This window comes from Lampetra fluviatilis, chromosome 31 (assembly GCF_964198595.1).
Source record: "Lampetra fluviatilis chromosome 31, kcLamFluv1.1, whole genome shotgun sequence".
Taxonomy (NCBI): domain Eukaryota; kingdom Metazoa; phylum Chordata; class Hyperoartia; order Petromyzontiformes; family Petromyzontidae; genus Lampetra; species Lampetra fluviatilis.
The window spans coordinates 8,435,448-8,452,297 of NC_136305.1; the positions used below are offsets into that span (position 1 = coordinate 8,435,448).

Genomic DNA, 16,850 nt, shown 5'->3' on the forward strand with positions numbered 1-16,850 from the left:
TAGCGTGTTGCTACGTCTCACCACGCGTCACCGCAGATCTCACTCCTAATCAGTCGAGCGGCATTATGAACCTAACCGGGTACAAGAGTCGTGGCGGTGACGTCACCGGCACTTAAGAGCAAACGACGCCTGTTGTTGTTGTTGATCTGCGTGTGTGTGTGGGCGCGTCTGCGTGCGTGTCGATGTGTGTGCGTCTCACCACCGCATTCTTGGGGTTCGCCTGCTCGCTGTGCATCAGCTGCAGCTCCTTGTCCGATGCAGCGTGGACTCGGCTCAAAATACTGAACCACTCGCTACACACGCACGGGCACCAACGTACATCAACTCAGGAACACACAGAGACATGCACGTATACGCACACTCACATGCACTTGAATTCAGAAACGCACACACACGCCTAAAATCCAGCACTGTTGAGACAGGATTGGTGGATCACACGGGGGGGGGGAGGTAGGGAGGAGGGGGGGGAGGGGGGGGTGGGAGGGAGGGGTTGTCACCTGGCGTCCTCGGGAGACTCAGCGACCAGGTGGTACTTGCGCTCGTTCATCACGATGTCGATCCCATTTTCCCGGCCCCCACCATCCAGGATCTCCCTGCAAAGACAAAGCTCCCCCGTTAACAGACTGTCCGGGCAAGTGCTGTTCGTGAGTGGCACCTGTGAAGGCCGGCACGGCAAGCGAGGGGTTGGGTCGCCAGCACCACGCCCGGCCGCAGTGTAGTCCCGTTGAGCGCGGTGCAGCGCAGCGCGGTACAGTGCTACTGTGCGGTGCTACTGTGCAGCGCGGTGCGGTGCTCCAGTGCAGTGCAGTGCAGCGTGGTGCTTTGTCGCAACGCGTAGATGCTGCAGACGCACCGTGCGGCGTGCACGCTGACGGTGCCGCGGGGCTTCTCCTCGGCGTCGCCGTCGTAGTAGGTGAGCACGGCGCCGCGCAGCACGAACCAGCGGCGCTTCCAGCTGCGGCGCGACAGCGTGGAGGCGCCGCCGCCCTTCTTGAGCAGCCAGCCGGCCTTGAGCGCCTCCTGCTTGGCGCGGAACCAGAGGAACGTCTCGTCCTTGAGCACGCACCAGCGGCGGCGCCACGCGTTCATCAGGCCCCCTGCGGACACCACCATGGACGAGGAGGAGGAGGGTGACAGAGGGTGACAGTCACAACCACGCACGCATGCGCCTGCACGCAGGTAGACAGTGATCCATTATATTAAAAAAACACTTTGGGTGCTTGGTACGATTAAATACTAAATTTCGATTTTAAGCTTTCGTGACTGCAGAGATTCATCTTCTTGGTTCTTATATAATTATTTTATTATGCTTTATTTTTTATTATTTCCCTTCTACGTGACTTTACCGAAAGAACCAAGAAGATTAAATACTAATTACTGTTTGTCTTGGCCATGTCAGTTTCAGTTTCATTTATTAGGTATAGCCCTGTGAGCCATTCGGCTCTTGAATCGGGTGCAACCGCAACAAACAAAAAATATGAACAAGAAAACATCTTAAAGTGAATATGCGCAAACAGAAAAATCCAGGAAAACACTGCAAAGCCTTTTCATACTCGTCACAATGATCATTAGCAAATGATTAAGTTAAAGGTTGTTTGAGTATCTATGTTGTCTTGTGAACGAACGTAGCACGACAGACAGGAGTCGAACTTGACTTGAGAGCGACGTAGCCATCAGAACCCCGTTGGCTCATAATGCGCCGACAGATGCCCATTCCCCCCCCCCCTTTTGTAGCCATTAAACCGTTAAGCTGCGCTACAACGGGCACGGCACACGAGGCCAAACACGCGCACAAACTATCGCTGGCTCCATAAAAGGCAAAGAGATTGATGGCCAAACTGTGGGAGGTTTAATGAAAAATGTGCAAGGTCTCCCATTGTCTCACAAAAGAGAGAAAAAAAAACACTTATCTCTCTCATGGGAAACATCCGATGAGGATTAAAAGTAGAATGTGCAGAACGGCCGGACGGAGACCGGAGGAAGATCGTAGGCCAGACAGCCAGAGAGCACCCAGACAGCAGCCAGACAGCAGCCAGACAGCACCCAGACACCCAGACACCACCAGACACCCAGAGAGGGCCCAGACAGCCAGGGGCAGCCCTGGTGTTCACGTTGGCCGGGCAGCGTACGCTCCCCCCCCTCCCCCCCCGTTATCGCGAGTCTGCCCTCCATAGAAATCGTGCACTGCACAAGAACGGCTGAAACTCCGTCGTGGTAAAGCAGCGGAGAAGCTGTGGTACAGCAGTTGAGAATCTGGACAATAAGGTTGTCTTCTGCCATTGTGAGTGGGCAAGCGGGTAGCAATATAAGTGGGTGAGTCAGTGAGTAGATAAGCGGGTAAGTGATACGATGCATGGGTGAGTGAGTGAGAGGGCAAGTGAGTGGGCAGGTGAATGAGTAAGTTGCTGAGCGAGTGAGCGGTGAGCGGGTGAGTGAGTGAGTGGGTGAGTGGGTACCCTTTATGGAGAGGAAGCTGTGGAAGTAGGGAACGCCCACGGAGCTGTAGATAGCCTCCCTCCGGCCAAACTCCTCGCTCAACAGGGACTCCAACTCATCCTCGCTGTCCTCCAGCTGAACACATGCATACATAGACAAAGACCACCCATATAGCCTACACGGTGATGTTGGCAAGCACCTATGAAGGTTGGCATGGCACACCTACAAGCGGGTGATGAGGCCAGCACCGTGCCCGTCCAACTTTGTCTCCGAGTCGACTGCAGGCACAGGACTGGCTTAGACAATCGTCACCAATGTTGGCCAGGAGCGGGAATCCAACTGGGGTCGCCGGGTTCGTAGCGCGGCGCGCTAACCGCTACACCCACCACCACTCCCCAGCAGGCACGCGTGCGCACACGCACACGTTAACCGGTTTCACGTACACACGTTAACCGGTTTCACGTACACACGTCGTACACTCACAGTGCAGGAGGATCTGCGCGGCGTAGTGACATGCGCGGCGTGACGCTGTGAGGTGCGACCATGCACGGTGCGACATTATGGGACGTGTGACGTAACCACAGCGTGATCCGTGCATCGTGTAACACGGTGCGGTGCACGGTGCAGTGTGTGTGATGCACGGTGCGGCGTGTGTGCTGCACGGTGCGGCGTGTGTGCTGCACGGTGCGGTGTGTGTGATGCACGGTGCAGTGTGTGTGATGCACGGTGCGGCGTGTGTGCTGCACGGTGCGGCGTGTGTGATGCACGGTGCGGCGTGTGTGCTGCACGGTGCGGCGTGTGTGCTGCACGGTGCGGCGTGCGTGATGCACGGTGCGGTGTGTGTGATGCACGGTGCGGCGTGTGTGCTGCACGGTGCGGCGTGGGCGATGCACGGTGCGCGATGCGGCGCTCACGGAGGAGGTGCGCCCCTCGGAGAGCGAGCGGTAGGTCCCCGAGCTGGCGTACGTGCCCAGCGAGAGCCGCGACTCCCCCGACGCCGAGTGCTGCCGTGCGTGCGCCGCCCGGCCCCCGCGGCGCATCGACACCGCCCCCCCAGCCCCGCCCCCCGCCGCCCCCCCCCCGACGCGGGCGGCCCGGCCCCCGCTGCCCTCGTCGCCCTCCTCGTCCTCCTCCTCGAAGTCGAGCTCCTCTGCCTCTCCGCCGGCCGGCCTCACCTCGTCCGCCCAGATCTCCGAGCAGCGGCCCGCCGAGGCTGCTCGCGGCCACGGAGAGGAGGCGGGGGGTCGGGGGGGGTTAGCGACTGGCAACGCGTCACGTGGCACCACCCCACCACTGTACTCTACTATTATACAGAAAGACAAAGATCCCCCCCGTATAGCCTTAACAGGATGTTGGGACAAGTGCTGTTAGTGAGCAGCACCTATGAAGGCCGGCACGGCACCTGAGAGGATGGGGGGGGGGGTGGCCAGCACCACGCCCGACATCACATCAGGTATTCATATTTGAGGCTCAGTCGACCTATTGGAGGCCCATGACTGGTTCAGATAATCATGAGCGGAAGCCAAACTCTGCTCGCCGGGTTCATAGCTCGGCGCGCGCTCGCCACACTCGCGCCTACGACACACCACCCCAACCGAAGCACCTGACATAAACCAGACTGTTGGTCACGCCGCTCCACACAATTCAACATCAACGGTGCACCACACCAGTGCACACCACGCCGCTCGCTCGGCACGACACGCGCCGAGAGCCAAACCACCCACGCGCTGCACCGCTCCACAAGAGCGGCATCGGAGTTGTGCCCAAGGGGAAGAGCGGGAGCCGGGCGGAGGGGAACTCGGACCTTGGAGGCCGGCTCCCAACTTTGGCAACAACCACAACGAAAGAAAGAAGGCTTCAGCGGTGTAGCCACTGAAGCCGGGCGTGTGCAGGCCGTGCGCCGGAGCCAATGGGCCAGAGGGGGCGGGGGGGGTCCCCCCAGGCTACGATATACAAAATACATCTGGGCGTCGGAGCGATGGAGATGCAAGGCGCTTTGAATCGCTGCGGCGCTTAAGCGAGCGTCCCGCATCCGCTATTCCTCACAGCACTAAGGCCCATGCCGTAGCCACGGGATGCCACTGCCCAAGCTGCGTTCTCTCGCTGGGAGCTGACGTTCCACCCCCCCCCCCGCTCACTTGGAGGCGTCGGGTCGGGAGGGCCGGGCGCGGCGAGCTGAGCGGGCCAAGCGGCGGCAGGGGGAAGCAGGTACAAAGCCCCGTCTGCCTCGGAGGACCCCCCGCTGGCACGCTGACCCCCGGCGCTCGGCTCGCCCCGACCCCCCCGCTCACTGGGGTTCGGAGAATCTGGGGTAGACGGAAAGCGAAGAGCGTCGCTCACCCAGAGATCCCCATCCGGCGGCGCTAACTACGGCTCGCCGGAAACGCTTGGACACGCACGAGAATTACCTCTCAGCAGCCGGACTCACTCGCCGGAGTGACCCACTGCTACGCCCGCTCGTCAGCATCCACCACTCACCACCGTTAACGCCACCGTTATCACCGCCCGGTGGCCGCCACTAACGCTGCCACCACTACTTGTGCAACATCGTCGTCGTCAGTGCACGCAGAGGCCACAGAAAGGTCACGTGGAGATAAAAAGTCGGAAGTCGGGGTCGAAACGAGGGCATGTAGACATCATGCAGAGGTCAAGTTGAGGTCACGAGGAGCTTATGTAAATTTTGTGCAGAGATCAGAGGGGGAGGTGTCATGCGGAGTTCATAGAGGACTCAAGTAGGGAGGGGTCATATGGAGGTCATATGAAGGTCATGTAGGGGTCAAAAGCAGGTCATGTGGAAGTCGCGTACGAGTTCACGTTGAGCGGTGTGGCTGACCTTTGAACCCGTCGTCGCCGGCAACGAAGCCCTCGTCCTCCTCGTCGTGGGGGGCGGGGGGGAAGGGGTCGAGGAAGCGGGGGGGCTTGGCGGGGGGCGGCCCGTCCCCGAGCTCGTAGAGGCCGAGCTCCATCACAAACTCCCGCGCCGCCTGCAGGGCCTCCAGCTCCAGACGCTCCAGCTCCTCTTCCTCCCCACCCGCGCACTGGCAACCATCGCCACAGCAACAGCGACCACGACGACGGACGCCGCCGCAGAAACAACAACCGTTGCCCCGGTGAGAATCACCGTGGTGATAAGACTTAGCCATAGCAACAATCACCAGCCATTTTGCCAATCCACTGCTGGATGGGGGTCTCCGCCTCATGCCGTACGGATTATGGGGGATGTTTGACCATACTTCCCCACACTGGTCAGTGTGGGTTGGTGAAGGTGTGGAGTACAGACATCAGACCACAGCAGAGAACAACAACATCACTTGCTGCGCTGCACTCTGCTGCCCACAACGGAGCTCAACAGCAGTCCGCAGCAGCTGTTTTTTTGCACGGCGGTCGGCCACACAACAACTATCCAGGCTCAAACTGCTTAGCTTCCAGCAGCGAGACGTAGCTCCAGTGAAAATCACTGATGTTAGTCCTGTCACAAAGGTCATGGTGCAGCGCGCTAACTGCGACGCTACCTCTCCCCGCACACACAAAGACAAAGCCACGCAGCCAATAAGTTGCCCATGTCCCCTACCTGGGGTTCTGGCTGGAGGTCGGCCTGGCTGAGCAGGGTGGGTGGCGGGGGTAGCTCCATGGTTGCCACTTCAGCTTGGCTGCCCCCTACACCGCGGGCAGCTGGGCATTCTGGGAGTGCCGCCACCTCCGGCGGCTCCTGCGGCTCCCCTCCTTCGTCCTGGGCGCCCGGCTTCGCAGGCTAACGGGGTTATCATGGACACCGCATGAGCGCTACGTTCACTCCACTCTTATTTTGAGTGTGTGTGTGTGTTTGTCCACGTATGTGCGTGTGCGTGTGTCTGCGCCGCACCGCGTGCGCCGCCCCGTGCTGGCTGCGGATCAGCTGGAGCTGCTCGCGGCCGTCGCGGCTGAGCCCAGCCTCGCGCTCGCGCTGCTCCCGCTGCAGACGGGCGATCTGGCGCTCCAGGAGCAGGATCTCCCGCAGGCCGCCCCCACCGGGGTCACCACCGGGGTCACCATCGGGCTCCGCTTCCTCCGCCGGCAAACCACGCGCCGCTGCCGCCGCTGCCGCCTCCTGCTCCAGCAGCAAACGTGTCTCCAGCTCCCTCTGCAATATGGCGAGCGACGACATAGCCCACGCTGCCACCGTCACCGCACACACGGCCTTCACCTACACCACAACCACTGCCGCCGTCTTCATACGGCGGTGGCGGTCTTCATATCCATCACCATCGCAGTCTACCACCGTCACAACCCCTACCGTCATGTTCACCGTACCCCACCGACACCCAAATGATCACAGCCATAACCACCAACTCTTTATCAATATCAACGTTCTAGTTATTGAGAACCCCCCTCCCCACCCCGTGACCGCCCCTCCCCCACTCCGTGACCCCCCCCCCCTCCATGCCAGTCACCCTCTCTCACCCGCTTGGCCGCCTCCTCTCTCTCCAGCCGCTCCCTCTCCCTGCGCGACACAAGCAGATCGACAATCAGCAGCAGCAGCACGCGTACAGCGACAGTGTCGTGGGGTTAGCACTCTTCGCTGGTTGGATAGTTGGGTAGTAGTGGGGCTAGCGATAGCCGCTGGTGCTAGGGGGAGCCACTCGCGTTGCGCTGGCTAACAAGGTCCTCCTGCAAGCTGCTGCACCGCACGTTCTATACAAACATGATTTAAACAGCTTGTTTAATCTCGTATTTCTGTGTCGCACCACCGCCCCTTGCCACACCACCACAATTAACCACACCTGGGCATACCTCTACCCCTAGACATCCCAAGCCACACCACCACACCTAATCACTCCTATCCACACCTGGCCACACCTGGCCACACTTCCACATCTCGCCACCCCTAGCCACACAGCCGTCCCCGGCCACGCCGGCTCCTGCCGCCGCCACCGCCGCCACCGCCGCTGCTGCTGCTGCTGCTGCTGCTGCTGCTGCGGGCCAACGCGGCGCTCACCTGTCCTGGCGCTCCTTCTCCTCGGCCCGGATCCGCTTCTCGTGCCGCAGGGCGGCGCAGCGCCTCCTCGCCAGCGCCCCCCGCCGGAGACGCTGGGCGGTGAGCGCCGCGTGGCGCCAGCGCAGGAAGCGCACGCGGCACAGGCGCCCGCGCAGCCAGCGCTGCAGGAGCAGCGCGCCGGCGCGCACCGCGCTGTACCGACGCCTGTGCCAGGCGAAATGCACGCACGCACGGAGGAAAAGATAAAGATCCCCCCCGTATGGCCTGTAACAGACTGTCGGAGCAAGGTGCTGTCAGCGAGCGCCTATTGACGAGGCACACAAGAGAGTGGGTGGTCAGCACCACGCCCCGGCTGATGATCACACACCGCATTAGGGTACTCATTTAATGCTGAGCCGACCTAGGCGAGGCCCAAGTCCGGTTCACACGTGTGCGAACCGGTGTGTGCGTATGTGCGTGTGGGCGTGAGTACGTGTGTGCGTAAGTGTGTGTGTGTGTGCGTACGTGTGTGTGTGTGCGTACGTGTGTGTGTGTGCGTACGTGTGTGTGCGTGTGTACGTGCGTGTGTGCATACCGGGCAAGTAGGCCGCGTGCGTGAGCTTGGATGGTGATGGCCGCACGTGTGAATGCCGCGTCGCGCTCCGTCTCCAGCCGCAGCTCCAGGCTCTCGCGCAGGAACACCTGCAGTACGCGCAGCATGGGCAGCACTATCAACATGGGCAGCATGGGCAGCGCGGGCAGCGTGGGCAACACATACGTGTGTGCGCATGTGTGTACACGTGTGCATTTGTGTACACGCGTGTGCATGTGCGTTCGTACGTGTTTCTTCATACGTATGCGTGCGCACGTGTGTGTACACGTGTGTGTGTGCGCACGTGTGTGTACACTTGTGTGTATGTCTGCGTGTGTGTGTACACGTGTGTGTACGCGTGTGTGTGCGCGTGTGTGTACACGTGTGTGCACACGTGTGTGTGTACACGTGTGTGTACATGTGTGTGTACACGTGTGTGTACACGTGTGTGTACATGTGTGTGTGTACACGTGTGTGCACACGTGTGTGTACACGTGTGTGTACACGTGTGTGTACATGTGTGTGTGTACACGTGTGTGTACACGTGTGTGTACATGTGTGTATGCGTGCGCTGTTGGCTGCGTGCCCGTGCCTTAGTCTTGCCGAGCTGCCACAGCGTGCGCGTGGGGTCAAAGGTTGCGAGCAGCCCCTCGCAGCGAGCGCGCTCATCGTCCGGCAGAGACATCGGGCGGCACAGTGCGGCGTACCTAGGCAGGCAAAGACAAAGATCCCCCGTGTAGCTCACACAGACCGTTGGTGCAAGTGCAATTAGGCAGCACCCATGAAGGCCGACGCGGCACATGAGTGGGGTGCTGTGGATAGCCCCTCGCTCGGCCGCCTTTTTCTCCCCCGTGGCGATGTTTACCACCGCCCTATTTACTCATTTAAGGCCAAGTCGACCTAGGAGAGACCACAACAGCCCTGGTTCAGATAACCACCGCTGATATTGTCCGTGAGCGAGTTTCGAACCCGGGTCGCCAGGTTCGTAGCGCAGCACGCTAACCGCTACACCACCGCTCCCCACAAACATTGACATACACACCGACACGCACACATACACACCGACACGCACACACACACTGACACACACACATACACACGCAACACTGAGAGACGGCGCATACACACGGACATGCACACGCACAAACGTGAGTGTATGTGAGTGTGTGTACGTGGGCGTGTATGTACGTGTATGTACGTGTGTGTGTGTGTACGTGCGAGTGTGAGTACATGGGAGTGTATGTACGTGGGTGTGCGTGTGAGTGTGCGTACGAACGTGTGTATGTGATGAATGTGCGTACGTGCGAGTGTAAGTTCGAGTGTGTGTGTGCGAGCGTGCGTGTGCGTGCGAGTATGCGTGCGTGTGAGTGTGTGTGCGAGTGTGTGTGCGTGCGTGTGAGTGTGTGTGCGAGCGTGCGTGTGCGTGCGAGTATGCGTGCATGTGTGTGTGCGTGCGAGTGTGTGTGCGTGCGTGTGAGTGTGTGTGCATGCGTGAGTGCGAGTGTGTGCATGCGTGCGTGCGAGCCTGTGCGTGTGCCAGCGTTACCGGCCGGTGAAGTCGAGGAAGCGCCGGCGCACGGGGAAGCCGGAGCGGCGGATGCGCACCGTGTGGAGCATCCCCGAGTAGCGCAGCTGGTTCAGCACCAGAGTGGGCTCGAAGCGCGCCGACATCTACCTCGCACAACAACAACCACCATCACGCTGAACAACAAACGAATCACGCTAAACAAATAAACCACAACAACGCACGCACGACACTTACGCGATTGCCAGCGCTTCTTAGGGGACGAGCGCCGAGTCCCGGCGCCCAGCTGAGCGCGAGAGGCTCGCTCGCTGTGCCCAGCTTGCTGTGCCACACCCAGCGCTCTCAAGACATCCCGACTCTCTCCTCCGCTCGCCTCTCTCCCCCTCCCGTTTCCCTCCCCCTTTCTCCTCCTCTCTCCTCCTCTCTCCTCCCCCTCTCTCCTCCTCCTCCACCGGTAGCCCAGCATCCCCCCCGTGTCCCCGTGTCTCCCCCGAGCCCCCTGTGTCTCCTCCGCCCCTCCACGCCCTCCCTGTCCCCGTGTCCCCGTCTCTGCGTCCCTCCCTCACTTCTCTTCTCCCTGCAACTTGTGTCGCCGTGTCCCCAGGTCGCCTCGCTCCCGCACAATCACGTTCTTCTCCGCGTACCCCCCCCCCCCCTCTCGTCCTTGTGTATCTGTGTCTTCGTGGCCCTGCGTCCCCACGTCCCCCGTGGGCGGGGGAATTGGGGGTGAGTGAGTCACGCTGTGGTGGCACGGGCCCTCGTCCAGTGCTTGTCAATCACCCGCTGTTGTTTAACCGCCCAAGGGGCACAAAGGGTGCTCGCTCTCCCCGGCTCCCGGAGCCCCGCGGGCCGAGCCACGCGGAGCACGAACGCCAACGCGGAGCCCCGACTACAGACGCTCCCCTTCAGCCGTCCGCAAAGAGGGGGTCCCTTGTGCCCGGCGCCGGATGCACCGCCACCCCCCGCCCGGCACGGACGGTGCATCGCTCCCGGCACAGCGACGCGAGTATCGAGCCGCTCGCGAGGGCGACCCGTCACCCTTGCCGTCGACGACCCCCGACCCGGGAACACGGATGACCCGAAACCCGCGAACACAGGAGGTCCTTGAGTAACGACCGAACCGGGGAATCCTGACGCTTGACGACGCTCGCCGCTCACTCCCGGCGCGACGCGACGGGGTGAGGGTGTGGGCGAGCGAGCGTGGGCGAGCGTGGGCGAGCGTGGACGAGTGCAAGGCAGCGTGGGGACTGCGAGCGTAACGACAGAGCGCGGGCGTGAGATGGCCTGAGCGAGTGTGAGCGTACGGGAGGAAGAAAGAGCTCCTGTGATGAGCGAGCGTGGGTGTACGAGGCTGCGCAAGTGAGCGCCGGCGAGTGACGCTCAGTGTGAGCAAGCGAGTGTCATTGAGCATGAGCGTGCGTGCATGCGAACGAGCGCGCGAGTGTGCGAGTGACAATGAGACTGAAAGTGCGAGGTTATGAGTGTGTGTCAGGTCGTGAGCGCGTGTGGGTGAGTGAGCACGTGTGGGTGAGTGAGCGCATGTGGGCGAGTGAGCGAGTGCATGCCAGCAAGACCTTGTGGGCCTCTGCTAAGCGAACGCGACTGTGAGCGTGCACCAGTGAGTGTGCGTACCTTGTCACCGTTGGGCTTGATGCAGCGCACAAAGTATGGGTTGGAGGAGCTCAGAGATGACATGAGGGCGTGCAGAGAGTCCTGCCACCACAAAGACAAAGATCCCCCGTATAGCCTTTAACACACTGCTGGGGCGAGTGCTGTTAAGCGAGCGACTGTGAAGGCCGGAACGGCGCACGAGGGGCTGGTTGGCCAGCACCACGCCCTTGTCATCTTCGGCTCCCCGATGCTGATGTTTACACAACATATCAGGTACTGTTTTATGGCTGGGTTAACCTAGGGGGGGCCCAGGACCAATTGATATAATTTTAGCCGACGTTGGCTGCGAGCGGCGATCCAACTCGAGTCGCCAGGTCCGTAGATCCCGCTGCGCCAACGCTCCCCACACACAACAACAACCGACGTCGCTACGGCGCTTGTGCCAGGCTAAGTGCACTTCTTAAGGCAACGTGAAGAGTCGACGTCCCTCTGCCAAGAGGAGGCCATGGGACAGACCCAGTTGCCATGGGTCGACTGACTGATACATCTGGCAGATGCACCACCTTTTCCTCCTACTGTGCCATCTCGCAACGTGTTAGCTGTCTGGTTCTCCGGTCGTTTTAGCAAGGGTCGCTCCTCTGCCCTCCGCTGCTGTTTGAGGGTGACTGCCTCCAACTGCGCAGCAGCGTCCTTCGTGAGCCTCCTCCATAGAGGTCGATCTTGACACCGCTGGTGCCGGTTATCGGCAAGTCCACTCAGCTCCACATCCTCTCGTGCCACATCACTCCATCTCTTCTCTAGCCCGTGCCACGCCCGTTTGTCCCCCCTCTATTCGGCTCCCCAAAAAAATCAAAGACACCCACGCGCACATATCTCATGATGTCCGTGGCAAGCCGGGTGTAGTGGTGGTGGTGGTGGTTGCGTGTGCCAAGGTCCAACTATGTGGTATTGTAGCGGCCTTAACAGGTACAGAATTGTATCATTTGCCATGGCAGGTGGCTGGGTGTGACAGATGCCATGCCACGTGGCCTGGAAGCTCTGTTACCATGGCGGGTGGCTGAGAACTGCGCTGCTGTGGCAGGCACCTGGGTGCGAGCGCTACCATGTGGTGGGTGGCTCGGTGTAGCGGGTGGTAAGGAGCTTGCTGTGGCGGGTGGCACCTTGAACTGCAAGCAGACCGTGGGCTTGCGGTGCCGCGAGTTGAGTTTGAGGGACTCTTCGGGCGCCGCGCGGCCGGAGCTCGACTCCGACTCGAACAACTCGAACACAAAGTCCATCCTGTGGCACCCACGTGCACAGACGGAGACAAAGATCCCCCGTGTAGCCTTAACAGACTGTTGGGGCAAGTGCTGTTAGCGAGCACCCATGAAGGCCGGCATGGCACGCGAGGCTGTGGGTGACCAGCACCACGCCCGGCCGCCTTTGTCTCACACCGCACCAGCTGCTCATTTGATGCTGAATCGACCTGAGAGAGGCCCAGCACCGGTTCAGATCATCGTCACTGATGTTAACCACGACGCGACCGCTCCCCCAGATGCGCGCACACACAGAGGACCGACTGACTCAATCCTCACCCACAACTCACCCAAGCTACTCAGCACGTGCCAGGCTGGCTATCTCTCTCAGCACTAACAACATCTGCCGCATGGAGCAGCAGCAGCGTGGCCACCGCCGCCACCGCCCGGCTCTGTACCTGCTGTCCAGCACGAGGTTGAGGATGTCCTCACGAAACGTGTCTCTGTTCTTCTCCAGGAAGCCCTCCACGGTGTACAGCACCTGGCACGGGGCAACATCATCAGCAACAATACCAGCACGGGCAGCAATCGGTAACATCGGCAGCGGCGTCATTAAATATGATGAAAACGCTTCTGGGCATCTGAATAGTTGAGAATCTGGGCAAAGGTGGCCACCCACACCCTCGTGTGCCGTGCCGGCCTTCATAGGTGCCCGCGAACAGCACTTGCCCCAACAGTCTGTTAAGGCTTTACACGTGATGTGCTTGCAAGTGTTTGTGTGTGGCTGCGTGTCCGTGCGTGTCTGTGCGTGCGTGCGTACCTCTCCGGCATAGTGCTTGATCCCAAACTGGTGGTCGGCCACTCTGGGCTTTACGTAGAAGGAGTTGCTCTGAGTACGACACACACAGACTGGCTCACACCACCGTCTGTACCACCAGCACCAACACCACCACCACCGCGACACACGGCACCATCGCCACCATCCATACCACCAGCCCAGCACCAGCACCACCACCGCTACACACGGAAGCAATACGCCTGTATATTTGGAGTTTGCATGTTCTCCCTGTGGTGGCGTGTATTTTTCCCCAGGTCCTCCAGTTTTTTTTCCTCCACACTTAAAAACGTACACTCTGTTGAGCTATCATTTGTGGTCAGGTCGCTTCTGAAAACGGAGCTATGTAGCTCAGTGGGGCCCCTTCCCTGATAAAATAAATGAAATAGTTGTAGTTTTATTACCACCATCCATACCACCAGCACCAACACCACCCATACCATAGGTGGTGAGCGAGTGGTGTGCGCGGGGTGAGCGTGTAAGGTGAGGCTCACCGCGTGCTCCCCGTGGAGCTTGGCGAGCAGCGTGGCGTCCGTGCCCTTGGGGAAGCGGCTCTCCTCGTTCACCAGCGCCAGCAGCCCCAGCTTCTGCGGGGGTCACGGCCGGAGGGGGTGGGGGGGGGATGGGGTTAAAGGTTAAGGGTTGTAGGGGTCAGGCCGATGGCAGGGATGGAGAGGTAAGGTTAGGAAGCCACGTCGCAGCTCACTCCGCGACGATTCAACAGAGGTCACGACCCGGCGTCACGACTTTGTCCGTTTACCGTCGCGTTTGTAGAGACGGAGGGTTGAGGGGGGAGGGAGGGAGGGAGGGAGAGGGTAGGAGGTAGAGGCACAGGCTGGAGAGTGGGGCCCGGAACCTCACCTTCTCCACCAGGTCGAGGCACTCGCTGTTGTCCGTCCAGTTGATGTCTTCCCATGCAATGCCCTCCCTGCACAGCGAGGACACGACCATCATCATCATCATCACCATCGCCACCGCTCACTCATTACTACTCACCACTACCACCACCCAACACCCAGTACCACTCACGCCCATCACCACCAACTCACCACTACCACCACTTGACACCCCCTACTACCACCATTCATGACTACCATTACCACCACCACCACCACTCATTGCTACAACTATCACTACGATTAACCAACAGCACTGCATGGCTATTCACCACGAAGTGAGGTCACCACAGCGCTTGTGCCAGGCTAGGTGCACATTGAGGCCATTTGAAGTGTCGAAGGCTCGCTGACAGGTCATGCGAAAGAACCAGGTGCCATGGGTTGACTGACTGAGATGACTAGCTGAGATGACTGGCAGATGCACCACCAGTGCTCCCCACTGTTCCCTCCGTTGTTGTTGGAGGGCGACTTCCTCCAACTGCCCAGCAGCATCCTCCACAGAAGCCGATCTTGACACCGCTGGTACCGGTCATCGGCAAAGTCCACTCAGCTCCACATCCTCCCGTACCGCATCAGTGCCCGTTTGACCTCCTCTATCCGGCCAAACAGAAGCTGCTTGGGCGTGTCGCGTGCACAAGGCAAGACCCCCCCCCCCCCCCCGCATAGGCTTCACAAACTATTGAGCGAGTGGCTGTTAGCGAGTAGCACCCTTGAAGGCCGGCGCGGCACACGACTGCCAGGAGGGGGTGGGTGGCAGCACCGCGCCTCGTGCACAAAGACCACGTGCTGTGGTGCCGATTGGCGCCCCCCACCGGCAGCACCCGGTCCTGCGTGCACCGACACCAACACTCACTACCACTACCACTCACTACCACTACTACCACTACCACTCACTACCACTACCACTCACTACCACGCACTACCACTACCACTCACTACCACTACCACTCACTACCACTACCACTCACTACCACTACCACGCACTACCACTACCACTCACTACCACTACCACGCACTACCACTACTACTACACTATCACTACCACTACCACTCACTACCACTCACTACCACTACTACCACTACCACTCACTACCACCACCACTCACTACCACTACCACTACCACGCACTACCACTACCACTCACTACCACTACCACTCACTACCACTACCACGCACTACCACTACTGGTGGCGACGGTGCTGGTCGTGGTGACGGTGGTGGTGGCGACGGTGCTGGTCGTGGTGACGGTGGTGACGGTGGTGGTGGCGATGGTGGAGGCAATGGTGGTGGCGATAGTGCTGGTGGTGTTGACGGTGGTGACAGCTGCGGTGGTGCTGGTGGTGGCGGTGATGGTGCTGGTGGTAGTGACGGTGGTGACAGCGGCGATGGTACTGGTGGTGGCGGTGATGGTGCTGGTGGCGGTGACGGTGGTGACAGCGGCGATGGTACTGGTGGTGGCGGTGATGGTGCTGGTGGCGGTGACGGTGGTGACAGCGGCGATGGTGCTGGTGGTGGCGGTGCTGGGACCTGTTGTACTCGAGCTGCTCCAGTGAAAAGATGTGCGTGTTGAAGTACTCCTGCAGCTTCTCGTTGGCGTAGTTGATGTTGAACTGCTCAAAGCGGTTCACCTGCGACGGACACGCGGTGGTTCAGAGTGCGGCACCGCACCCTGCAGCGCATCACGGTGTGGCGCTGTATTGTACGGATCGGCAGAGTGTCATGCGGCGTGGTCCAGCACGGTGCTGTGAGGTGTGACCACACGGTGTGGCTACAGTTAGAAAGCCAAATCTCGCGATGCGCCGCGCAGTTTTCCGTCGATTCAAACGCACTTCAATTCAAACGCGCAGGAAACCGCAGCCGAGGCGCTGGGGAAGGCAGCCGGAGCCACCGACAAGCTCTGTGGGGTCCTACGCTGGAATGCGTTTCGTCGTCAACTCCACGAATGCGGGAGGAAACCGGCAGCGCGGGGAGCAACCCCACGCGTGCGAGGGTGCAACACTCTATCCCACGCAGACAGAATGACGGGAGGCCCGCAATCTATTGACCTTTTTCCTCTTCTTGGTTCTTTCGGTAAAGTCACGTAGAATGGAAATAATAAAATAATAAAAATAAAACGGCTGCTTGCGTTGTGGCTGAAACGTCGTGAGAATTATTTTATTATGTTTTATTTTTATTATTTTATTACTTCCCTTCTACGTGACTTTACCGAAAGAACCAAGAAGATGAATCCCTGCAGTCACGAAAGCTTTAAATCGAAAAATCTATTGACCGCCATCACCTGGCACGTCCAAGGTACGGCTTCCACCTCGAACCGCTCACGGGAAGGGATTTTCGCGGAGACGGTGCGCGGCGATCCACCATCCCTCGCGGCCGCCTCGACAGCGCGGCCAAGGCAGCGACCGCCACCGCTCGGCAGAGACGCGCGGCGAGCCTGCCCCCGTACCTCGAAGTTCTCGAAGCCGAAGATGTCGAGGATGCCGATGCTGTGGAAGGGCCTCGCTCCGTGCACGCGCGCGTTGATGCGCCGCACGATCCACGAGAAGCAGCGCTCGTACAGAGACATCGCCAGCGAGTCGCGAGAGTCCGCCGCCTGGGGTGGTGTGGGGGTAGGGACAGGGCGGGGGGCGGGGGGACAGGGTGGGACACAGGCGGGCAGGGGGCAGCCGCCACCTGTCTGGCGTTGCCTCGGCACAGTGCGGGAATCGGCATGGTCCGTGTCCCGACGGGAGCCGGAATTGATTTGTGCCGAGACGTGGTGCTGCTGAC

At 60.2% G+C, this 16,850-nt stretch overlaps 1 protein-coding gene across 1 annotated transcript in view; it reads right to left on the reverse strand.

Annotated features, from left to right (window-relative positions):
- The window catches only part of LOC144943515 (unconventional myosin-X-like), a 68,195-nt gene that overhangs the window by 7,588 nt on the left and 43,757 nt on the right, over positions 1-16,850 (reverse strand). Inside the window, exons 13-33 of the mRNA XM_078871032.1 lie at positions 16,528-16,674; positions 15,612-15,712; positions 14,050-14,116; positions 13,683-13,775; positions 13,174-13,242; positions 12,812-12,894; positions 12,279-12,396; positions 11,140-11,220; positions 9,529-9,653; positions 8,575-8,689; positions 7,986-8,092; positions 7,412-7,615; positions 6,877-6,916; positions 6,299-6,556; positions 6,008-6,187; positions 5,270-5,474; positions 3,351-3,649; positions 2,457-2,571; positions 854-1,097; positions 498-593; positions 200-293 (exon numbers count right to left, since the gene is read on the reverse strand). Coding sequence (XP_078727158.1) covers positions 200-293; positions 498-593; positions 854-1,097; positions 2,457-2,571; positions 3,351-3,649; positions 5,270-5,474; positions 6,008-6,187; positions 6,299-6,556; positions 6,877-6,916; positions 7,412-7,615; positions 7,986-8,092; positions 8,575-8,689; positions 9,529-9,653; positions 11,140-11,220; positions 12,279-12,396; positions 12,812-12,894; positions 13,174-13,242; positions 13,683-13,775; positions 14,050-14,116; positions 15,612-15,712; positions 16,528-16,674 — 2,841 coding nt within the window. The remainder of the gene's footprint in view (positions 1-199; positions 294-497; positions 594-853; positions 1,098-2,456; positions 2,572-3,350; positions 3,650-5,269; positions 5,475-6,007; positions 6,188-6,298; positions 6,557-6,876; positions 6,917-7,411; positions 7,616-7,985; positions 8,093-8,574; positions 8,690-9,528; positions 9,654-11,139; positions 11,221-12,278; positions 12,397-12,811; positions 12,895-13,173; positions 13,243-13,682; positions 13,776-14,049; positions 14,117-15,611; positions 15,713-16,527; positions 16,675-16,850) is intronic.